Here is an 8,947-nt window from a genome sequence, read left to right as displayed (position 1 = left end):
AAAAACGAAAAACAATCATTAAAAAAAAAAAAAAAAAGATGAGGGTGTTAAAAGGGGAGGGGGGGCATATAAAAGTGGGCGTGGTCTTGACACGGGACATATAAAGTAACAAATTGGCACAAATAAAAACATAAGGACATATGTCAATATTATTTTGGCTTGGCAAAAAGGACAGTTTCTGTGTGGTTAAGCATCATCCTTCAATACAACAGCACACACTCATGCTATTAGACATACAATTAGTTTTTTTTTCTCAAAAGTTCAGTAGCTTTATAATAGAGGGGGGGGGGGAGTAAACTAAACTAACGTGAAAGTGGATGCAGAGAGGTCACAGGTTCCAATTTTCAGGCTTGCAGGGTGCGAGTTTCTCTTCTTTTTTTTTCCCAAGGAAAAACATAATTTTGTTTGTTCGTAAAACATAACTTCAGTATGCCGGAGTCTCATTGTCCAGGCGTGTAGCTGTAGTTGCCTTTGAATCTTTTTTTTTTTTCCATACTAAAATATATTATCGTATTAATACAAACTACAGTATTGTACACTACATAGTGTAATAAATAACCATAAAGAAATATAAAAAAATAAGACACATAAATATAAAAGTTCTCTATGACTAAACAGACACACCCATCTCATTGGGGGGGGGGGGGGATAATACTGCCATTGCTGGAAAACGTACAGCACGCACACGGACACGGAACAAAAAACAACATAAATGACAAAAAATAATAATACTGACAGGTTAAAACTTCTGTTGAATTAAAACTCCTGGGAATCGTATATGCCTACATTTTGTTACCTGAAGAGATGTCTGAGCATTTCATGGTGTGTTAAAACAAGTGCACTGAACAAGCTTTGAAAACAAAAAAAAAAGGCAGGACACAAGTTAACAAGTCATACTTCATACATTTTGAAAACGTGTGCATCGTCACTCTTGCCGCGGCTCCGCGTGGGAATAAAAACGAGTAAAGTCTATGATACATGAACGTGTGGTAGGCGAACGTCTGCTCTCTCAGGCCTGATACCTGCGATATTCTGTGGCACTTTGATATGCATGTTTCTCTTGCTCTGTTGCATAAGTCTCAGGTGGGTGGGTGGGGTGGGGGTATGGAGGGGCACGGGGGGGACAGACAGTTTTCTACATCTCCTTTCTGCTCACTCTGAACACTTTAAAGCAACAGCTTGACATTTAGGGTTTCACGCGAGTTTGTTTTCGTGACTCGGATGAGAAGACAGATACCACTCTCACATCTGCACGGTGAATACGAAGCTACAGCCAGAGCTCATCTGTGGGAATTTAGCCCGTCCACTTCCTACTGCTGTACCGAAAACTGTCTGCAGTCACCCAAAAGGGCCGTCCTGAGTGAATCCTCAATGAGGCTGAACTGCTCAGTTCATTATGTGGAAGGAATAGTTGTGTCTGACAGCCAAATGCAAATCAGGCTAATGTAGCAAACTGCTAACTGGTCATGGTGGCATTTCATAACTAAGTTCCTCGCTCACCCCCATAAAAATAGGCTCAGCAAAACCACAAAGGTTGAATGCCGTAAAGTGTCCTGAGGTGCGTGACGTCACAAATACTTACAGAAAAGATATTTCACTTCAGTTGAAATGGGACTATATTGTTTCCACCCTTTATGTGTCAAAAACATTAGGAAATGGGATTTATTTTTATACATAAATCCTGTTTTGGTGCAGCAGCTCCGCGGACTAGACTCCATTCTGGACTGCCTCGCAAGCGCCCCCTTGTGGAGAGTGGAAGTTCTCCCTATATTAGAAATGCCCTGACTTAAGCTAGCTTCTTCTTCTTCTTCATTTGGGTTTTTGTGGCATCTGGCAAACCATGTCACAGGTGCACTACCCCCGCCTGCTGGACAGGAGTGTTTCCCTCCCCATATACTGGTCTTCACGCTAAGCTAACCTAAGCTAAGCGACGGCTAGCTATTTACCGTGAATGCACGAGATCGGTATCAATCTTCTCATCGCAGGAAGCAAATTATTAGCGCATTCCCCAATATGTCAAACTATTCCTGTTAAAAAAAAACACTGATTAGTAAGTCTTAAAGGAACCGAACTGACATGACACATCCACCCTCCGTTGTTTTTCTTCTTAAGGCTCACGATCCAATCAAAAATAACACCAAAAGTAAAAAAGAGAAGAAAAGCTAACATCTGCCAGCGTGATGATGTGGTATATCTAGTGCGGTAATACTGAAGGGTAGACAACACAACTCAACTGCTTAATACATAGGTAAACCAAGCCACTTGTAGTGCACAGGATTTTTCTTATTTTCCTTCCAACTTAATAAAATACTGACTTTTTTTTTTTTGTTCATTGGCAATAAAAAGGTATAGAAATATCTCCCAACTGTACAGCTTTTAAAGGTTAAAATATGAGTGATAAAATTAGTAACACTGATAAAAAGAAATGACCCAAGGTGTTTTAGTAATAAAACATTATCTAAAACATGTCGGCTCTAGCTTCCAAAGTCTGTATAATGCATTTCCTTTGTTAAAATTCGTGTTCGTCTTCATCTTTTTCTTTACAAATGGTTTTCTTTCTTCTAACAGTGAGAAATTGTTCTCCTGCGGAAAAGTCACTAGTAATTTTTTTTTTTTCAGGCACACCTGGATTTCTACACAGTAGTGAACTGAAACAAACTGTCAGAGTGACCAGACGTCGTCTCCTGCGATTCCTCCTCTGCGCGACGAGAGGAGGAATCTGATTGTGTTTTCGTGGAGTCTGGTTCCTCGTTTAGTCAGTATCTCCTTCCTCCTGCGGCGTCTGGTTCTCGTCTTCAGAACCCGTGTTCCTGTTTGTTTCGCCTCCGCTCTCCTCTGCGACCTCCTCCTCCGCCTTCCCCTCTTGCGTCACCCCACCCTCTGTATCCATCAGCTTCTCTTCCTCCATCTTGACCTCCTCCTCTTCCTGAACGCCCGTAAGCTCCTCCTGCCTCGTGTCAGCCTCCTCTTCCTCTGCTTTAATTTCCATCTCAATTTTCTGCTCCTCTCCTTCGCCTCCCACCAATACTGTCTCCATCTCCTCCTCGTTCCCGTTCCCGTCCCCTTGCTCTTCCTCTTCCTCCTCGTCGCCTATCTGCACCACCTGGATGTCATCCATGTCCACCACACCCTCCTCCTCCTCCTCTTCCTCGCTCTCCTCGTCCTCTCTTGTGCTGCTACCTCGCTCATCCAAATCCAGCTGGGACGGGGCCATGTCCTGCCTCTGCATGCTGCCCAGGGCCTCCATCTCAGCCTGGGCCTCGGCATCCTCCTCGGGGCTCTCCCTGTCTCCTTCTTGGTTCTGTGTCTCCTTCTTGCAGTAGGAGTAGCGGTGGTTCATGTGCTGGGAGTAGGAGCCCGAGTGGGAGAAGCGCTTGCCGCACTTGTCGCACTGGTACGGCTTCTCCCCCGAGTGGAGCCGCATGTGTTCGATCAAGTGGTGTTTGTGTTTGAAGGCCTTGCTGCAGATGCCGCACTCGTGAGGTCGCTTCCCTGCAAAGAAAGAACGACAAAAATAAATATGAGTCAACATTGTTGGAGAAAAGTGGAAATTCTGTTGCGTTAAAAAGCCCAGAGTAGGAAGGAAAACATGGCAATGGATCCCCACACTGTCACATGAAACCTTAGGAAGGCCGTAACCATATCTATCACCAACGTATCCAAGGAAAACATATCAAAACAATACAACAAAATCACAACAATTGTGCTTAAAAGCCTTCAAGGAAACTTTATCCAGGCTACTTTCAGATAGGATGAGGTCATGTTGGAGCTGAAAACAGCGTTTCCAAGCCAGGTATCAGAGTAATAAAAAAAAAAGAAAAAAAAGAAGCTAAAACGCCTCTGAGAGCATTGACCTGAGCTTGGCCACGGAATCATCATCTCAGAGCAAATCCAAATCACTACCAGAGCTCGCCTCTCTTGCAAAACATTTGGTGCTTCACATGAGACGCTGGCAGTGCAGAGGTGGGGAGTTGGCGGAAAGAAATTCTCAGACCTCTTGTATGCATGTTGAGTAATACCTGCTGGAATGGAGCTGTCCACCCCGCTCTACACTGCAGCTCAAAATCCCCCTTCGCTCGCATTCTGACTCATCTTTCCCCGGACCCAAAAAGTGAGTGATGGTGACACAAGTTCTGTGTCTCTTTTGTTTTTAAACATCATCACATTCAGGGTTCATCTGTGACCCGTGGTTGCGTTCGCGCGTCCGCATTTACCCGTGTGTTCATATTTGTGTCTCAGCAGCGAGCTGCTCTTCTGGAAGATCTTGTCGCACAGGTCGCAGGCGTACATGCCGCTGTCCGTCTTCTTCATCTTCTTCCTCGCCGGGCCCGAGTCTGAGTCATTCTGCTCCTCCACGGTGGATACGCCCTCTGAGCCTGTGTCCTGTTTCTCCTCCTGGAGAATATGAGAAATCAAATTAATACACTGGTAGGAATGTTTGTTTAAAGCAAAAAGACAATGAATGACCAACAACAGAATTCTAGTGAACAGTCTACGTGTGCTTAGGAGGAAATGATGTGTCAGACCCTGCTCATCGCTCTCTGGGGACACATAAACAATATTTTTCCTTTGCCTGTAACAACCATACTGTTCTCTCCGGAGCGTACCTGAAGCTCTCTCCTGCCCTGAACTCATGCACTGATACAGTGAACGAGGATGTGGGGCATTATTAAGGAGCATATATATATATATATATATATATATATATATATACGGGGCTCCTTTTTACAAGGCAGGTCTATGCCAATCCACTTAACACGAGAGTATAATACAACAACAATAAATCAATGAGGCAGGCGGAGGTGTGGCGTTTAAACAGATTCCAGCAGATCAATAGGGGCGCTGCAGTAAAGTGCAGCCTCATGTCCTCTGGGCGACAGCCCAGGAAGATCACTCACACACCGTGAGATCTACATCCATCTTTAGGGGCCCATTAGGTGTCCGCACAATGAAGAACTATTAAGGGCTATTATTTTTACAAAGAGCGGAATTCTGACATTTCTGTATATGAGTTATTGATTGGATTTTGGAAGCTTTCACACTCCTTATAATGCCGTAGTGGTTTTGAACAATGAGGGGGTAATGATGAGGACTAAAGAGTGTTAATCCACTCGCTTTGGTGTCAGATCCAGTTGCCATTTTGGCTACAGGATCTTACACTAAAGCAACTAACCTGGTTCTGTCCAAAGATTAAAAAAAAAAACCCAACTCTTTATGATGTGGTGTTTTTACTCTAAAGTTTTTTGAAACAGGTTAATTATACAATCTAAAGAGGGACTGGTAGGTGGCTCTACATTTTCACCTTTTTCTAGTCTTTTTGCTTAGTTGTCGTAAGCTTTATATTAAGTATGTGTGAGAATGATATCAATCTTCTCATCTAACTCTTGGCTAGAAAGCAAAAATAAGCTTTGTTTCCTAAAATATTAACCGTGCTTTCAACGGACACAGGGAAGCTCAGCTGTTGCTAGATTGGGAAATAAATGGCTGCACACCTTCACTCCGTTGAGGTGGATGGTTTCGTGCATCTCGGTTCCTGCGGGGCTGTTTGCTGTAGTGGTATAGGTGTAGGCCAGCTGGGGGATCAGGATAGTCTGTTTGTTATTGGTGGCTAGAGCCCTTAGGCAATGCATTGTGGTCACAATGTCGAGGGGTTTGGCACTTGGCTGGCTGGCGTACAGTGTGACGGGACTGGCGCCCATGGCTGAGAGTGGCGATGCCTCTTTCTTTGTGCAAGTTAAGTTCAGGGGTTCTTCCGCATTGGTGGAGCAAGAGGAGGGAGAGGGGTAAACGCCGGCTTTAGCCATCGCTCTCTCCCCTTCCTCTCTGGAGGGCTTTGGCAGCGATAGGTCCAGGGGTCCCTCAGTGCTCTGGGCCGGTACTGGACCGCCAGCTCTCAGGTTTAGTGGCAAGCAGGAGGCCGGCGAGCCGTGAGCACCGTTGATCTCTGCCGGGGTTGCTTCTGTAGGGCTGTCCTGGGTCACAGAGGGACTCATAGTGGCTGTGTCCTTCCCTGGGACTAGAGAGACAACACTGTTTGCATCACAGGTGTCCTCCTCCTCTGAGGGAGGTGTTGGGGCACCCAGTGATATTTGCCCCTCCTGCATTTTGTCAAACCACTTCTTGACCACATGGACAGGCAGGCTGACTGAGTCAGCGATCTTGGCCAGCTCATCCTTGGTGGGCTCTGCATTTAAGGCAAAGTAGGCCTTGAGCAGGGTCAAAAGGTTCTTGGGCTGGTTGCAGAGTCCTCCCTCCGACAGCAGGGCGGCAACAGCGGACTCGGACTTAGCCAGGCCTGCTCCATTCAGCCTGAGGCCGTCCTTCTTGCAGTGCTTGAGGGCATGGAGTGCTTCCAGCCCCCCGGGACAATTATCACACAGGAGACAAGTTTTAGTGGTCTTTTCCTCTTTTTCTTTAGTCTCAGGAGACCTGGTGCCTTTGATCGTGAGATCTTCTGGGAGTTTCTGGGACTTGAAGTTGTCAGTGGTGGTCTGAGCCGGTGAGTCTGGCTCAGGCTCTTTCTTCAGGTTCTGGGCTGTGAGCTGGCCCTGGTCCAAGCTGTAGTTAATGATGATTTTTGCATTTCCATCCTGACCCACAATGGGCAGACTGATGGCTGAGATGAGTTGCTGCTGCGAAGGGTGGAGGATTCCAGTGGTTAACCCTGAGTTCATCTGCCCCTGGCCTTTGGCATTGTTTTCCAGCACCTGGCGAATGACGTTGCCGTCCACCGCCACTTTGAGAGCGTTCTGCAGGTCTGCCAGGTTGATGCTGATGGGCGACATTAGCCCCACAGTGGGCAGGACCACAGCCTGCACTGTGCCCTGCAGCGGAGCACCAGCTCCTCCGTTGAAAACCCCACCATTCATGGCGGTCAGAGCCGGGGACGTAATCACCGTCGGCTTGTATTCGTAGTCCACAGGCTCGGTCTTGATCTGGTTGAGGGGCAGCTGCTCCTGCAGGGGCTTGCTGTGCTCCAGCTTCTCCCTAATCTGGGTGCGGAGGACTGAGGGCGGCGTGGGCAGCACTGGCGATGGACCCTGGGTCTGGGTTTTGGTGTTGCCCATGCGCTGTCTGCCGTTCACTGATATGACGCTGATGCACTTCTTACTGCTGATGTGGGAGCTGTATGAACCTGAGTGGGAGAACCTCTTCTTGCAGTTGGAGCACTCGTAGGGTTTCTCTCCTGTAAAAAAACACCACAATGTGTGGAACAGAGAAAGAAATAAAGAGGTGGGGGGAGGTGGGGGGGAGACAGAGTTCCATTAGTGAATGACGCTAAATGAGCAAGCTAGGCTATGAGCACTATGGCAGGAAAAAAGCTCTAATGCGTTTCAACGATGCTTAAATGCAGATGTAATGGCACCGTTGGGACCCCTTCTCTAATTGCTGTCCCATAATGCAAAAAGAAACACAATTATGGCACATTAAGGAAAAGCACACAATGCACTGAAACACAATGAAGGATATCTAAATACAGTGGCTAATACATAAATAAAACATAAATACAATTTCAATGGAGACTGAAACATCCGTGGCAGACAGGGACTCGCGGCAAAGACATGTACACTAGACCTGCTCAAGTGCAACGCGCACACACACACACACACACACACACACACGCCCATTCACACACAGCAACGCTGCCATGGTGACAGGGGTTGTCCACTCACCGCTGTGGATGCGTAGGTGCTCCTTCAGATGATGCTTGTATTTAAATGCTTTGCCACATTCAGTGCACTTGAATTTGCGATTGCCGCCCGACTGCGTGATGTGTCTCTGTCGGACGAGGGGGAGAGGGGTCGTTCAGTGAGATACACAATGAAAACACAACCTTTGAACTGCCACTAATTCATGTCACAATGTCATTAATCAATCGGGGGCAAAGGTTCATGTTTATTTATCATGTTTGGAAGGGAGCTGCTGAGGAAATCAGGACTTCAGGGGCTTCCATGCGGGGTTGCATCATTTAGAATCACTTACTAATTATGTCGCAACATAATAAGTACAGTGCTGCACAAGGAGTGAGCTACTGAAACAAATCACAAGTGTCTGAAAATGCCTTTTTTTATTTTTTACTGTAGACTGATCCATATAAATAATAACATATAAATATTACACCACACCTTGGTCTCGGTCTGTCTTTTAAAATATTTATGTTCACATGTATACTTTATTATTATAGCACAAGAGTAGTAGAATGCTCTTCAACGAGGTTTTAAGGACTCAAATACAATTTATTAAGTTGTAAGCTTTCAAAATCAAATAACGGGAAGTTTAAAAAAGTAAAATTCCCATCATTGAAAATTACAAGTTACCAGTTTGACCAGTGAATGTGTTACATCAGTATCCAGACCTGACTAGATTTCAGTCTTTACCTGATCCCGTCCGCCCTTGTGGACCGTCATATGCCTGTCCAGTTGAGCGCGGTACGCGAAGCTGTAGCTGCACTCGGGGCAGTTGAAGCTCTCCTCGGTCTTCTCGTGTCGGTACTTGATGTGCTCCTTCAGGGAGCTGTAGCGCTTGTAGCCACGAGTGCAGTACGGGCAGGTGAGCAGCTGAGAGAAGGAATCGGGAGTTCCTGGATGAAAAAAAAAAGGAGAGATTGTAACGACATATATGCCGCTGAGTGAAGTGGGGGAGGGGGCAGGAAAGGGTTAAAGACACATGGTCAACGGGGCTCTTTGATGTTCCACATGGCCTGCTGCAGTAACACTCCTGTGCGATTTTCACCAATCACTGAAAGATCCTCCCCCACAGGTAAACAGCACCCAGGTATCCAAAGGGATAAAAGGCTGATTAGTGATCTGCTGCAATGTCCTTTCAAAAAAATAGCACACTGCCAAAGCAGGACTGCATTTTATCGTTAGTTTTTGTATTTCGATTACAGCTTTCACACCTGAAATTCCCCCATCTGATTGTCTATTGTACGTTAGAAGTGTTTTTT

The 8,947-nt window shown here is 46.1% G+C and overlaps 1 protein-coding gene across 4 annotated transcripts in view; it reads right to left on the bottom strand.

The window, feature by feature from the left end:
• Positions 1–427: 427 nt before the first annotated feature.
• zeb1b (zinc finger E-box binding homeobox 1b) overlaps positions 428–8,947 on the bottom strand; it is a 117,370-nt gene continuing 108,850 nt past the window's right edge. For all 4 annotated transcript variants that reach the window (XM_047329724.1, XM_047329723.1, XM_035618680.2 and 1 more), the window contains 5 exons: positions 8,379–8,581; positions 7,674–7,779; positions 5,493–7,186; positions 4,215–4,395; positions 428–3,492 (listed from right to left, as the gene is read on the bottom strand). In XM_047329724.1, the coding sequence (XP_047185680.1) occupies positions 2,753–3,492; positions 4,215–4,395; positions 5,493–7,186; positions 7,674–7,779; positions 8,379–8,581 (2,924 nt within the window). In that variant the 3' untranslated portion in view covers positions 428–2,752. The remainder of the gene's footprint in view (positions 3,493–4,214; positions 4,396–5,492; positions 7,187–7,673; positions 7,780–8,378; positions 8,582–8,947) is intronic.

Source organism: Scophthalmus maximus, chromosome 21 (genome assembly GCF_022379125.1).
Source record: "Scophthalmus maximus strain ysfricsl-2021 chromosome 21, ASM2237912v1, whole genome shotgun sequence".
NCBI classification, from domain to species: Eukaryota; Metazoa; Chordata; class Actinopteri; order Pleuronectiformes; family Scophthalmidae; genus Scophthalmus; species Scophthalmus maximus.
Note: the sequence above shows the minus strand (reverse complement) of the source record. Positions and strands in the feature narration are given on the sequence as shown.